The sequence below is a fragment of the Emys orbicularis genome, chromosome 7 (genome assembly GCF_028017835.1).
Source record: "Emys orbicularis isolate rEmyOrb1 chromosome 7, rEmyOrb1.hap1, whole genome shotgun sequence".
Classification (NCBI taxonomy): Eukaryota; Metazoa; Chordata; order Testudines; family Emydidae; genus Emys; species Emys orbicularis.
In genome coordinates, this window is record NC_088689.1 from 16,388,401 (window position 1) to 16,404,536 (window position 16,136).

The 16,136-nt window shown below is 40.3% G+C and overlaps 1 protein-coding gene across 1 annotated transcript in view; it reads right to left on the reverse strand.

The window, feature by feature from the left end:
* Positions 1–16,136, reverse strand: part of CACUL1 (CDK2 associated cullin domain 1) — a 73,684-nt gene that overhangs the window by 42,070 nt on the left and 15,478 nt on the right. Inside the window, exons 3-4 of the mRNA XM_065408180.1 lie at positions 13,339–13,441; positions 4,995–5,090 (exon numbers count right to left, since the gene is read on the reverse strand). Coding sequence (XP_065264252.1) covers positions 4,995–5,090; positions 13,339–13,441 — 199 coding nt within the window. The remainder of the gene's footprint in view (positions 1–4,994; positions 5,091–13,338; positions 13,442–16,136) is intronic.

The window sequence follows — 16,136 nt, forward strand, 5'->3', positions numbered from 1 at the left end:
GAGAGGAAAAGCCAGGGGGACTTCCTGAAGGCATTTGTCCTGTCCAGGTAGAAGGCCTGACATCGAGGGCATGCAGCATAGCCTCCCTGTTGTCTTGGTGAAGCTTGAGGTAGAAGATTGGAAGGTGAATCAACTGATTCATGTGAAACTGAGAGGTTACCTTAGCTTTGAATCTTGGGTGCAGTCTGAGCGTAACCTTGTCCGGAAAAAATACCGTGTAGGGAGGATGCGTCATCAGAATTGCTCTCTCTCCTATTTTCCTGGCTAAGGTAATCGCTACCAGGAAGGCCGTTGTCACTGATAGGTACATTAGTGAACAGGTGGCCATGGGTTTGAAGGGGGGCCTAGTCAGTCCTTTCAGTGCAAGGTTCAGGTTCCATGTGGGGATAGGAAGTCGAGGCTGAGGGAAGAGGTTTACTATACCCTTGAGGAACCTTTTTGTAGTTGGGTGTGACAGCACTGAGTATCCCTCTAAAAGTAGGTGAAAGGCTGTAATAGCCACTAGACTAGGTGGACCTTCAGAGGGCTGAGATAAGTCTGGACTGTTTTAGGGCTAAAAAATAATCATAGAATATCAGGGTTGGAAGGGACCTCAGGAGGTCATCTAGTCCAGCCCCCTGCTCAAAGCAGGACCAATCCGCAGACAGATTTTTGCCCTAGATCCCTAAATGGCCCCCTCAAGGATTGAACTCACAACCCTGGATTTAGCAGGCCAATGCTCAAACCACTGAGCTATCCCTCCCCCATCATCTAGGATATTCTTGGAAAAGAGCTCCATGCCCTCAAAGGAAAGGTCCTCGCATGTGGACTGTACCTCTTTCGGAAAGCCCGATAAATGGAGCCATGACACTCGTCGCATCACCAGAGCCATGGAGACGGATCTAGCTGCCGTGTTGGCTGCATCGAGGGCAGATTGCAGTGATAGACTTTAAGGTCAGAAGGAACCATTATGATCGTCTAGTCTGACCTCCTGCACAACGCAGGCCACAGAATCTCACCCACCCACTCCTGTAATAAACCCCTAACCTATGTCTGAGCTACTGAAGTCCTCAAATCATGGTTTAAAGACTTCAAGGTGCAGAGAATCCTCCAGCAAGTGACCCGTGCCCCATGCTGCAGAGTAAGGCAAAAAAACTCCAGGGCCTCTGCCAATCTGCCCTGGAGAAAATTCCTTCCCGACCCCAAATATGGCGATCAGCTAAACCCTGAGCATGTGGGCAAGTGACGTCTTTGTCACTAATTGGCCCTCCTGGATAATGGCCTTGAATGAGTCACAATGTGCTCCTGGCATCTTTTCAATAAAGTCATTCTGTTTGGAGTAATTTATGTAATCGTATTTCGCCATGAGGGCCTGGTAGTTGGCAATATGAAATTGTAGAGTGGCTGAGGAGTACGCTTTTCTACCGAACAGATCAAGGCACTTCCAATCCTTGTCATAGGGAGAAGTTCTTGACTGGTGTTGTCGTGCATGGGAGTTGACGGCGTGATGGAGTTGGGTGGCAGGTGGGAGAATAGGAATTCAGCTTCCTTGGCGGGGACATAGTATTTTTTGTCCGTTCGCTTGCAGGTTGGGCCACTAATGCCAGGGTGTGCCACACAGTCCCTTGCCAGGTCTAAAATGGCCTGAATCAGGAAGGTGATCTTTGAGGAGGCAGAAGAATGGAGTATCAAGGAGTTGATAGTGGGTATCCTTGACTTCCTCCAATGGAATCTAGAGAGCGTCAGCCAGTATGGCCATTGGAGTGGTGGTGGCATAGAACCCGGTGGTGGCACCCATGCATAGCCATACCAGGATGGTGGTGTTGGGACCCTCTGTGGGTATATCCTTGGGCTCTCTTGGTAGTGAGCACCATATGGAGCTTGGGAGGAGTACTGCAACACTACCTCCTCAGGCTCACTGTTTGAACCCTCGCTAGAGAGCAGAGGGGCATCGCATGGGAGTGGGGATACTTCCCATGCTTGGTAGAGGCTCAGTGCAGAGGTCTCGGTACTGAGAGGAGGGGACTCCGGTGCATCCGTGATGTGGAAGTATCTTGAATGGCAGAATTCCGCTGGTACCGATGATGCCAATGGTGGTAGTGGTGCCAGGGGGGACAGAGATATTTTCCGCACCAGTCGCTTGGGTGCCTGGCAAGCCATCATTGGCGGTACCCATGCAGGCTCGCATACTGGGAGCGTCTTTTTAGAACAGTGCTTACTCCTGTCTTTCGGTGCCGATGACTCAGTGCCCATGCCCATTGGGTCCGTGGGTCTGTCAGAAGTACCAGTTGCTGTCGGTTTCCATGAGCCATGGGTGCCGGACTGAGATGGCCTCGATGCCAAAGATACTGAGTGAGATGGTGATCACTTGCAGCTATCTCGGCGCTCACTATGGGGGCTTCCTGCTCTCCTCTTAGATGATCTGTGAGAGGGGTCCACAGCCCTTAGATGTGGAAGGCTGTGGGAAAGACTCACATCTACCAGGAAACTGGGGTCGGAGAGCTGCCTCCATGAAGATAATCTTCTGGCAGAGTTCTCTGTCTTTGCAGGATCTTGGCCAGAGTTGTTGGCAAAGGCAACACTTTTGTTTCATATGGCCTTCCCTGAGGCAGTGAAAGCACTGAGAATGCTTTTCTGCGATTGGAATCACCTCTTTACAAGTGAGGCAATTCTTGAAGCCCAGCGAACTGGGCATACCCCGTTGGGGGAAAGGGTCCCCAATGGGGGAGAAGAGGCCGGAAGGAAAAAAAAAAAAGTCTTCTTTAAATTTTTTTTTTTAAAAGGATAAAATAAAAATAGAAAAACAACTAGTAACTGTAGGTATGTGAATTAAGATGATAGTCTTAAAGGACTACTAATGGCTCCATCTCTGGCCAGGGGCGGTTGAGAAGGAACTGAGGAGGGTTAGCCCACGCATCCTGGCTAGCCTCATGGCACAGCACGAGGAGAGACAATGTATGTGCGGGCACAATGGACACTGCTATTGAAGTTCTCAGATTAGCAGTGCAGGGATGCAAGCACGCCTACAGTGGAGCACCCATAAGGACACTACTCGAAGAAGAATCTATATTTTTCATTTTAAACAGAGTTAAAAGCAGATTCTGTTACCATCTGCCTGTTTACTACTTACATAGCCCTCATGTATAGTGTCTAATCAGTAAGTGTGACAGTTTGATTTATAATTAGTTTCTTATTTGTTTTCACCATTTTCAGATACTGTTAACTGTACTCTCAAAAACTCTCTATCAAGAAACTAACAGAATTTTAAAAGTTTCCCTTCACATCAAGAAGAAATGAACACCAGCTGAAATAACACTGTTATGACTGCTATATAAAAAGACAAAAGACAGGATGGGGAAACCTATGCAGCAATCAGAACCTGTGATTAAATAAAAAAGTTATCATTATACTGAATAAGAGAATACAATTACTGCAATGCTCAAATGTAATCTGCTGAAGACAGCTTTTACCAGGATTTTACACAATAAATCTACCTCCTGGTGATAAAAGCATGTACTTGAACATTAAGAACATATTATTTTAGATATGGGCTCTAAATCATGAATAAAGGACAGCTCAAAGCGTATACAGATAATGCAATTGATTCTCACGTAGCACGCGGAAAGCAAGCACTGCACGCTCCTGAGGAGAGCCAACTCATCCCAACAAAGATGGGTAAATCAAGAGGTATAGCTATCTCTGCCTTCATATCCCATCTCAAGGGACTGAACTGACTCATTCCTTCACCAGCAAGTAGATCTCTGGGGTAGGGGGTTGTTGGGGAGGGGATTGGGGGTTTTTTTTGTGGGGGAGGGGCACAATGGGGTTGGTACAAGAGATTAAGCTGGGCAAACTAGACAGTGCTAGCTCCCAAGGAGAGGACTGGAGAATCCTCACCACCTCATTGTGCTCCCTGGCTCCACTACTCACTGGTCCACGTGGAGGGGACTGAAGAATCCCCATCTCCTTTTATAATTTGCAGGATTATAATAAAGATACAGGAGTGACCCCTTAGCTAAAAATTGTGGCAAATGAATTAAACACATGCGCACATGCACTCCCCCTTCTTCTAACAAAGTTTTTTTTGTATCTAGGAAAGGGAATTTTTTTAAACAGAGCTTGAGATTAAAAGTATAAGACATTTTTAAAAATCTTATCTAAAAGTTTTTTCTTGATCTACATATGAAATATTCCTTCTATTCATATTCTTGAGTGAAGTTCAATGCATAAACTATTTTTGATGAGATCACATGCTTTTTTGTTTTTAGTTATTCATTACAAAAATATAAATCTTGGAGCTCCAACAGGTTCCCACAGAATTATTATAAGCTTCTGCATAGGTATCAAAGAGCTTATAAACTCCACAGGCAGGAATTTAGAAAATCTAGAAGACCAATAGTTACAGTTCAATGAGTTTAGAACTTCTGCAAAAATACTTGCAAACTGTAAGGTTTGTAAACAAATTTGTTTGGTGCAACTGGTGCGCTGAATTCCATTATCAATATGGCTATTTATACTTCCAAGAGACCATATGGGGGGGTTGGTTTTTTTAGTTTTTTTGTTTGTGTGGTTCCCCCCACTTACATGACTACAAGAAGCCATTGTAGGCCTAGAGAATTCATGCAACCTAAAGAGAGAAATCATCTTCTCCATAATGCACCCAACCTACCAGGCCAACATATAACAAGCCTATGAGCTGGCCAAACTCGCAATACATTTAAAAAATTACACAAGAGTTGATTTTTTGCTGTCAGTACAAAAAAAAAAAATCAGTCTTTCTGCTATGAAGACACTGGCAAGGCAGAAAAATAGCAAACAACTCTCAATTTAATTGCATTGCTTTTCTTATCGTTCTAGATTTGATCATAAGTGTGATACCAGCAGCAAAAGCAGCAATGAATACTAAATTCTGTATGAAAATAAGCCATTGAAGTTGCTCTTAGCTCTTTCCACTTTCAGTTAACATCTCAATGTGCATGGACATAGTCCATTCAAAAAGAATGTTCTAAACTTACCATATATATGAAAAGAGGCACAATGCTCTGCAATGCTCCCATATATTGTCCAAGAGCTATGTTAAATCTTTCAATATACAGATCTGGAGGGCTGGCCTGCAAGAAACGGTAAAAGGGAAGGAGTAATTTTAACACAAAGGAAGACACAAATGTAGGACACCATGGACTACACTTTCAACTCAAAACTCCCAAGGCTAAAAAGGATGCAACACTTAGTCCAAGAGGGGCAAATCACATATTAATCCAGAATTCCTATTTCCAATTAGAATTAGAACGACCTCCACCAAGACACCCAGCAAAAACTTAGCCTACAACATCCAGTTTCCCCCCCAGAAATGTGTCATTACTCTGACAAATATGTCCAGTTATACCTCCAGCATGCCTGTAATATAAACTATTATTTAGCACAACCAAGTATGTACATTTAACTAAGCATCCAAACATTCTTTTGAAAGGTTTAGTCTGTCAAGGCTAGATCCTGACAATGAATCTGTATGGGCACTGAAGTGTGCCTGCATATATCCATTTTTGGGATCTAGCTCAGAGGTGGGCAAACTACGGCCCGCGGGCCCCTCCTGCCCGGCCCCTGAGCTCCTGGCCCGGGAGGCTAGCCCCCGGCCCCTCTCCTCCTGCCCCCCACCCCTGCAGCCTCAGCGCGCCGCGCCGCCAGCGCAACGCTCTGGGCAGCCGCGGCCTGACCCTGTTCTCTGAGCGGTGCGGCTGTAACGCCGCCGGCCACTGGTGCTCTGTGTTGCGCGGTAAGGGGGCAAGGAGCGGGGGGGGGGGGTTGGATAGAGGGCAGGGGAATTCAGGGGGTGGTCAGGGGCCGGGGGTGTGGAGAGGGGTTGGGGCGGTCAGAGGGCGGGGAACAGGGGGGTTGTATGGGGCAGGGGTGCCGGGGGGGGCAGTCAGGAATGAGAGGGGGGTTGGATGGGGCAGCAGGGGGTAGTCAGAGGTGAGGGGTCCGGAGGTGGGGTCAGGGGACAGGGAATGGGGGGGGGTTGATGGGGTAGGAGTCCCGGGGGGGCCGTCAGGGGACAGGGGAGTTGGATGGGGCAGGAGTCCCGGGGGAGCAGTCAAGGGGCGAGAAGTGGAGGAGTTGGATAGGAGGCGGGGATCGGGCCACGCCTGACTGTTTAGGGAGACACAGCCTCCCCTAACTGACCCTCCATACAATGTTGGAAACCCGATGTGGCCCTCAGGCCAAAAAGTTTGCCCGCCCCTGATCTAGCTCTTAGACATTATGGTGACATTAAGCTACTGCTCGGCATATAAGGTAGTGTGGAGCCACATTGCCCAAGTAGGAGTTCCAGGAAGCATTTGTTCCTAAAGAAACTGTCTCTCTGGGTTTTGCTGAGTTTTTCCGTGTGAGGGAAGTATGAACAGACGTTTAGTTGGAGGTGGTGTGATACATAATGCCTTATGAAGTTTCTAGGCCAGAAGCAACAGCACCACTCTCAAGGGGTTTGCTACTCTCCAAGGCCAGCCATGTTTGCTATTGAACTTGAACAGGGAACATGCCTTCCCCTGTCCGACTCCACACAAACACTAACAATACATTATTTGGTAGTTTTAAGAATTTAGCTTCTTATTTATATGGCTGTTCATTAAAATGAGATACTAAATGGAAATTCAAATTAAGATGGATGCATAGAGTGTTTCCAAGTTTGACAGCTAGTTGCTTGACAGACGTGTCATGGCTAAAGATGTTTGCACACTTACCACAAGGAAATAGTTAACTGCTAGAACACCACATGTCTATTTCCATGCAGTTTTAAAACCTGGTGCAAGCCATTAGAGCAACATGATAAAACGTTACCAAAAAATTACTAAATAAACCCATTTTGATAAGAAGTAGGGGTGGTTCTCTGTTGCAGAGAATCATGATGAAAAGTAAGTGACCAACGTAACTGCAAGTTAGTGATTTCAAAGTGAGATGTTCATATTTAATAAAATTTTGACTACTAGTTTGAAAAAGGAAAGCATAACAAATAATTCCCCAACTAGAGCAATTTATGTAAGTGCAATACCAGGAATGATCACTTCTCTCACTGTCACAGTCTAATTAGGCACATCCACAAGTGCAATTAATAATTTTTGCTGTTTTTCACACTGGGAAAATTAATCTGTCAAGCCTCTACAACAGAAATAGATGTCTTGATTTTTTTTTCATGGCCACGTCCATTAAAGATTACATTTCTTCCAACAAAATATCCACTAAAAATTATGAGATTATATTTAGTTCTTTCAGCTTTTTGGGACAAAGTCCAGCAGAAAACTGAACCCAGGGCTGCCAGGCCAAAGGAACCCCACAAGCCCTCTGCCTAGACAGACCAGAAGGAAATCTCTAATAATGCCTAAAGAATGCCAAATCAGCCATTTTTCAGCTGCCTCATTTCTGAAATTCTGCTCAGCCCACTCACCACACACATGCAATCTGGCTCTTAGGAAAAGGGTTCAATAAGCATACTCCATTTTTACTGAGTCACCTTCTCTGCCTATTAGCTGGAGGGAAGGGGGGATGAGACAAAGAAATCCTTGCCCAAAGATGCAGAGAGGACCCGAAAGAGAAGGGCCATTCAACAGACCCACTCACTCCAATAAATGGTGATCAGAGAGGTGAGAACCCCTATGGCAGTATAAGAAACCGGGAAGCCATCCCCTGTTCAACTCTCTCCTCCCAATATATCAATATTAAGAAACATTATTTGAATTCTAGTAGCACCCAAAATGTAGGCACTTTCCATAAACAGGACGACAGTCCCTGCCTTATAAAGTTTATGATCTATGATGACAAGTGGCACATACATTACATATTTTAATTAAATATACATTGGCTTCCGTTTGTGGTTTGGGCTGCTCACCAGCCCACCCTACTATTGATATCCAAGAACACTCTTTCAAACTAAGCAATAATTTCCTATTCTGTTTCTGTTAACTTTTCAGTGCCATCTAACGAACTGTTATTCAGCCTTGTAGATTCATTTTACATCCACCCCTTTACACTGTAGTTTCTCCAGCAAAGAATGTATGAAGTGGGGGCCTGGCAATCAATTTGAAACAGAGGAGGCGGGAGGCAATGAATACAGAAGCAATACATTGTACTTTTGTATGTTTTGTAACTTTAATGGGGGTGTAGAAGCGGCTGTGATCCATTAACGTTAAGAAGAAAAGTTAATTGGTCTTTTTTTTAGTTTGCAATTAGTATAGCAGTATTCATTCTAGACAGAACTGCTGCTTGTGTCAAAATTAAAATATAGCCCTCTGCAAAGTCTAAGCTACATTGCAACTAAAGTAAACTTTTATTTGCATTCTACTGCCACCTACAGTAAAAGTTATAAATCTAAAATTTCAGAGTGGTAGCCATGTTAGTCTGTACCAGCAAAAACAACGAGGAGTCCTTGTGGCACCTTAGAGACTAACAAATTATTTGGGGCATAAGCTTTTGTGGGCTAGAACCCACTTCATCACTTCATCAATCTCAAATTGATAACCAGGAGTAATATTGGACATTAGGAAAGCTAAAGATTCTAAGTTTATAAACACCATTTCCTCTTGCTTTTTAGGGCTCTTTTCAACCCCTCTGAAATCATTAAGTCTTTCTATTGACTTCAATGGAAGATGGACTGGTCCCTTAATGCAGTATTCAAAAGAATATGTACGTGGGGCGAATATTCTCTAGTCTAGAAGGAATTGTGCCAAGTAAAAGCATCTCTGTGATGAACCCACTACAGACAGAGGATAGGTTTTAATAAAACTAGAAACCAGCAAAACTAAAAAGCCTGTCCAGAGATATCAAATGCTCAAGCATTATGTTCAGATATCTGACAGATTTACAACTTTTTTCGTTCAGTGTTCCCACTAGGAAATTTCAACGTGAGGATGACCAGATTGTTCTGGCATACTGGTTATACACAGATGCTCTGTAATGCAGCTGTTACACAACCGCTGCTAACTACTCTGCTTGCTGAGGAGATGACATTTTGCATGCCTGCCATTGCAATTTTTATCACCCACTCTCTTGACACAAAATTATCCTATCACCACCTTGTACAAGGGCCCATCTTCTGTATCTATCCCTATTAAATCACACCGGTTAGGCAAGTGTTTGTCTGCTCAGCTACAGCACTGTAGAATAGCTGCCATGCTGTGGGCCACACATGTGAACTATGCACTGAAATACTACATGTTTTAAGAATTTTTAAGTGCTAGAGAGTAATAGGTAGTTTCCAGACTACAATCTGTCCTGCTCCCAACTTAAATGACACATAGTCCTTTAAAAACTTTAAATATCCCCCTTTTATAGAAAAAGTAAATGTGTTCTCTTCAGTCAGGCATGGAAAAATTTTTCCAATCACAGTAGATTGGTGTGATAGGCTTCACTACACCTTACTTCATCATTTCAAAGATGCATTGCTCTCTTGGGTTTTCGTCATTTAAAAGCTGTTCAGAATACCTTCTCCATTTATCTTTAGGCAACTACCATCAGTCAACACCACACCAGTTTCATCTTTGATGAACCTCACTTCCTTTATATCTTTAGTCCTTTGTCCCATGCTTGTGCCAAGTCTTTGTTCCTAGTCTTGTGTAAAGTTCCTCAAATATATTTGCTTTTGCAACTACATTCCTGGTCAATTTCTTTACATCCTTGTATTCCTTCAGGTCTCATTTGCTCCTACTCATTTGCCAGAGTCTGCTATAGCTGGTTCCAAGCCCAATTGAAAAAGAGGAGGGTTGGTGCCAGACTGACAGCCGACAACAAAAAATTGGCAAAAACTGACACTACTTTAAGACTTAACCATCTTGCCTAGTATTTTAGAACAATGTTTACATGCTATGCAGTAGCTACAAATACCCCCAACCATGTCTCCCTTTATAAATGCCATACTAATTCCTGTCCCACTCACACATCTGGTATCTGTTACTAGATACAATTTCAGGCTTTGATCTGCACTCTGAGACAAGCAAGCCCCCATTAAAATCAGTAGATGTTTTTTCAGTTATTTCAATAGGTGTTCAAGTGGACCTTTTATGATGAGTCTGCTCTGGACCCAGTACTCCGCTGATACCCACCTACAGTTGAGTTGTACGCAGTCTAACTTGCTTTGTGAAACTGTCGTTTGGAGTAACTCAAGCTCCAGTGCAGATTACAGCAAGCAAAACTGAAGGAGAGGCAGCTGAAATTGGCTGATGCAGGCAAAAATCTTAGCATAGTAAGCTAGTAGCGTTGTACAAAGATTGGGAACCCAAGACAGTCTTATAGCACAAAATCCTCTGCTTACTAAAGCCACTTTCAAGGTCCAATCCTGGAAGCCTTTTGTGAGCAAAGCTCTCATGAATTCAGTGCGAGTTCACCTTGTACAATCAGACCCACAGTGCAAATTGTTTAACATCACCTCAAGTTGTGAGTGTTAGAATCCTTTCACACACACGTCATCATTTTACAGTGTGAAAGCTTTCATGTATGAGTTGAACTACAGGTAACCATTCCACAACAGAGAGTTCTATCCACTGAAGTTAAAGCTAGAACTATATTTATGAATACTACATTCCATAATCTTGAGATTTAAACAGCGATAATTTTTAATTATTTGTATAGCATTAATGGCGTGCTAGAGGTTTCCCAGACAGGTTCAGAGATAGATACCTGACAAATAATCTAACACTTAAGGCCTGTTCTAAACAGAGTTGCAGTGGTTTAAACTGAATGTCTTTTTAAAAAGTGAATTTAGTTAAACCTTGTGCAAATTCCTGTATGGACATTCTTAAAACCAATTTAAAGCTGGATTACATTGTTTTAGTTTAAGTCAGCTCCTTAATGTATGAAACTAAACCAAAATAATAAGACACTGACAATGATTTACGTTACATTAAGCCAGAATTTTTTCAGTTAAATAAGAGTTTAGGGTAAGCAGCAGAAATGTCACTCCCCAAGAGTCAGTTTGCAATTAATACTTTGGAAAGTATAAAAATAGCTGAAAAAACAAGACTGTTGTCCTAACAAGAAACCAAGATGCTCAGTTTTATTTCATAACACATCTTTACACTGGTTCTTGATCACTTACTGAACGTATAGTTCTACATGAGAGAGTATAAAGAGATACCGTTTTGAAAACATGCAAGTATAAACTGGTGGAGTTTAATTGTGAAAATAAGAAGGCATGATTAAAATATCAAGATGTCCCACCTCCCTCATTATGAGTACATAAACAAAGAATGAATTGTTTTAGCAAGAGAATTTAGCATTCTCCAAAATGCCAGTGTGCAAGTATGGGCCTGGTAGACATGGACAAAACTGCCTACTAGGGTTATTGCCAATTAGTTTTTCTGCCAGAAGCTGGGACTGGAAGGCAGGGAACGGATCATTCAATAATTGCCCTGTTCTTTCATTCCCTCTGAAGCACCTGGCACTGGCCACCGTCAGAAGACAGGATACTAGGCTAGATAGACCAGTGGTCTGACCCAGTATGGCCATTCTTTGTTCTACTGAGATTTCTTGTAGGAACCCAGGCTAAGTGAGGAATCTTTGCACATGCACGTTCCAAATTATATGATTTGTTGTATATGAAACAAAATATTATTGCTAAAGTCAAAGGTCATGTCATTATATCATACCATAATAATTCTTTCACCTGTCAGAAGGTGTGTTCAATCTAAGCAAAGAAGCTGTTGCAAAGACAGAGACTGCACGAAATAGTTGTCTCACTTATTCTTGCAATAGGTTATAGCAGCTATTTTTAGAAGAAGAATTTTAGCGCATCCATGCACAGATGTTTTTAAAACAGTAAACTCCTGAAGAAACTATCTCAGAAGCCAGCACTACAGCAGGGAGCAAGGGATTTTGGGGAAATTTCCAAACACAAATTTCCATCGTAGGATGGAATTAGGACGACTAGTTGAACCAGTGCTAGGATTGTCAATTCTCATACAAATGGAGGAAAAAATGTGTATATTGCACCAATTCAGCAGGACCTGAGCTGAAGACTTAATTCTAGATGTTGCAACCAGCAACTATAACTAATGCTTGTATAACAGCTGGGATGGCTGTTATGTGGGGATGTAAGACATTGTAAGGGAATTATTCTTATTTCTTGGTTACTTTACAAGCACAGAAAGGTGCGCTAGGCACTTCATAGTAGACAAAGAATGAGACCCTGCCCCAAAATGCTTACAGCCTAAATTTAGATGAGGGTAACATCAGCATGATCACATTATTACATATTTTGATGTGTTCATTTATATTTAAAAACCAAAAACAGATTTAAGTTAAAACCAGTAAAAAAACCTGTCATTAATTTGAAGCACTGTGGGGGAAAAGTGAGGTTTATAGGCAAGGTACTATATTTTCACCAAGTGAAAACAAAGAACTGCTATATTTGAAGACTCCTATATGTTTCGTGTTACTGCTGGACTTTTAAGTCAGCAAGTGACTATAATATCAGTTTTCAAAAGTGATTAAAGTCAATTACATGACTCTGTTGTAATTTTAGTTTGTTAACAACTAATGTCAGTGCAACATTCACTCGAAATAAACATGAACAGAACTACCTACAGTATAGCAATAAAAGTACAGCTATAGTTTTCCATTTTCAGCCTGCTGCTTGAAAACTTTCCGGATGCCCTAGACTTCCAGTTGACCAAGTGATGATAATTTGGAGAATGCTACATTATAATTTCCATGTTAGAAATTCCAAACATAACACAACACACAAAAGAAATGGATGAAAGACACTGTAGAAATATCAGAAATGCAGAGTGTGATAGGAACATACAAGCTGTATTATGATTGCTGTAAACCACTGACATCTAGGGATGGGTAAGAAAAATGCACATTTGTCTCTATCTCAAAGAATTCATATTTAACGGTACACAATTTACACCTACTTTTTACCATCTCATACATAAATCACCAAGTTTTTTCTTTTAATATGCACAGTTGTCTCCAATGTCTGATCTACGTGGATTGTAAGTGACCTTGTGTGCTTTACATTAGCAATGCTGAGTCAAGCACCTGTGTCACGTGGGCCAGATCCTGCCTGCTTGATGCATTTGTTGTCTGCATTATGTTCAGATTCCCCACTATCAAAGCTTTCATTTTAAAATATATTAACTCTCAGCTCTTATGCTTGCAATGACAACTTGCCAAATATGAACCAATTGTAAACCAGTGCTGTACAATCTAAACTTTCCTACGATTGTGTTACTGTCTAAATCTGTCTGTTAATTATGTATCAATTTACTGAATTGCAGGCACTAGTCTTGATAGAAACCCCCTCTAAATGCTGGTTCCAGTACAATGGCAGATCCCAGGAAAACAACAAAATTAGATTGTGCAGCTTCTTACCTGCAGCTCCTTTGAGACTCTCTCTAAGTGGTTAGTTATCTTTTTTATTAGGTCACTATACATCTGTTCCGAATGCTGCTGGCATACACATTTATACACACAACTGCAGAAACAAATATAGGAACAATGATGAATTTACAACAGTTTGCAATGAAGGGCAGTGAACATTTAAAATACTGCTTTAAATCTCAACTTAGAGGGCAACAAGATGACACTTTAACAGTTTGTACACTAAGCCAATGACTAAGGCCTCAATCCTGAAATCTCAGCATGGATCCCCATTGACTTCAATGAAGACCCACCATAATGGAGCTCAGGGCAGGATCAGAACCTAATGCTGTCTAGGAAGTAATTTTGCACTCCTAAGTACATTGGTAATTCTGTCAACAGTACACGTTGTATGTTTCTCCTTCCATACACAGCATTAAAGCTCCCATATCAAGTACTCAGTTGATTTTTTCAAGTTACATTAATAATAAAATCTTTCCACTAAAATTACCAATACATTTAAAAGATTTCTGCCTCTAGAATTCATATAAGATATACAGCACTGTCAATCAGTCATAAAAATAAAAATAGCACAAAAATCGGTTTTAAACCATCAAAAGCCACAAAATGTATTGCCAAGGATAAAACTTGGCTGACTGCCTTAGAATGAGAGCATATTACAAATCGCCAACCATTGGTCTGACTTTTGACATAAAACCATATCTCCACAGCAAATGAAGTCAGGAGGCCAGAAATGGTACCTTAACTGCTCATTTTAGGATCTGGTTGGTTTAAGTCAAATCATCAACATTAGTTCTTCTTTTAAAAGATTTTATTTTCCCCCATGGCAACAAAATTACACATTAGAAATATACTTAAGCAGTAATAAAACAAATACTTACAATACTTGCAGCAAAAACACGCCCTAAGCTAATCATAAACGTCTTGAAGATTAGACACAGCTTACCTTTGCCAAAATATAGAGTGGATAAAAATTGATTTTTTTTTTTAGGGATGTCGATTAATCACAGTTAACTCATGCAATTAACTCAAAAAAATTAATCGCTATAAAAAATTAATGGCAATTAATTGCAGTTTTAATCGCACTGTTAAACAATAGAATACCAATTTAAATTTATTAAATATTTTGGAATATTTTTTACATTTTCATATATATAGATAGATAGATAGATTGTATTCTGTGTTATAATTGAAATCAAAGTGTATATTATTTTTATTAAATATCTGCACTGTAAAAATGAAACAAAAGAAACTATTACTTTTGTTTTTTACAGTGCAAATACTTGTAATCAAAAATAAATATAAAATGAGCACTGTACACTTTGTATTATGTTGTAATTGAAATCAGTATATTTGAAAATGTAGAAATCAGCCAAAATATTTAAATAAATGGTATTCTATTGTTTAACAGTGCGATGAATAGCGATTAATTTTTTTAATCGCGCAGTTAATCACGATTATTTTTTAATTGCTTGACAGCCCTACTTTTTTTTTTAAATTAAAAATCAGATTTTTAATTTAAATTTGATTTTTTTATTTTGTTATTTAAACTATAAGTTTTTCTTTCTAACAATAAACCTGTTTAAAATGAAATTTGAATTTAATACAAAATATGTTAAGGGCTAAACTTATTATAATCTCCTAAAACATTTAAATAAAAAATAAATATGCTGAATCCATGAGCCTCTAATCAAACTTTGAGTTAAAGGCTGGTTTTCTATATTAAGAAAGAATCGGGGGGGAAATAGCTAACTTTTGAGGTCAAGCTTTTAAAAAATGGCACAATAGATCAAGCCTATGTAACTTCGATGTCATTTTCAAGAGACTTAGGCGAGTAGGAACATAAGCTTCAGTCACTTTCGTTTAGGCATAATTACTACAGTTTATCCCTCTGTTTAATAAATTGTTTAGTTGTAAACATAAAACATGTTTTGATAAGAGAAGTTTATGTATCTAAAACATTTAAGGTTGTTTTGTTTAATCAAAGTAAGTTTTATACTCTGTTTTATGTGTTTAATTAAAATTTCAGTTAACATCTTAATGTAACTTGACACAAATCATGAGCAAAAAGTTATCTAGCAGATCAGTGACATTCTCCATTTTCTAACTAAAAATGTACAATTATTAATCTGAAAATATTAAGCTATATGTTTGCTTAAATAAATGTATATAGTTATAAATGTATACAGTTTTGCTTCCTTAGTAGCAGAAAGATGTACCAATTCTAGCATGAAGGCTCATTTAGTTGTAAACCAACATGTTTTAATGGTTATATTAATTAATAAGAATGCAACTCTCTCTAGAAAATAACTAACATACAAATGGAAAAGTTGGTTTAAATCACTGATTTTAATCAAGGCTTCCCACTTGATTTAAATCGATGATTTAAAAATCAATCCACCCTACCAAAAACTTTTGCTGTTATATTAATACAACTTGTATTTTTTTTTAATTTTATGTGAATTTGGCTCTTTTGAAAGTTAATACTACTACTAATCCTTCTAGTACTCAGAGGCAACATGGACTAATGGATAGGGCAGCAGACTGGAAATCTGGTTCCTACTCCTGTCTCTGCCACTACCTGCTGTATGATCTTGGGCAAGTCACTTCACCTCTCTGTGCCTTTGTTTCTCCTCCCCACATTTGGTCCATCTTATCTATTTAGAATGCATACAATTTGCAGTAGGGACTGCCTCTTACTGTGTGTCTGTACAGTGCCTAGCACAATGGGTTCTGATCCCAGTTGAGGCCTCTAGGTATTACTATAATACAAATTTATAACAAGCTAA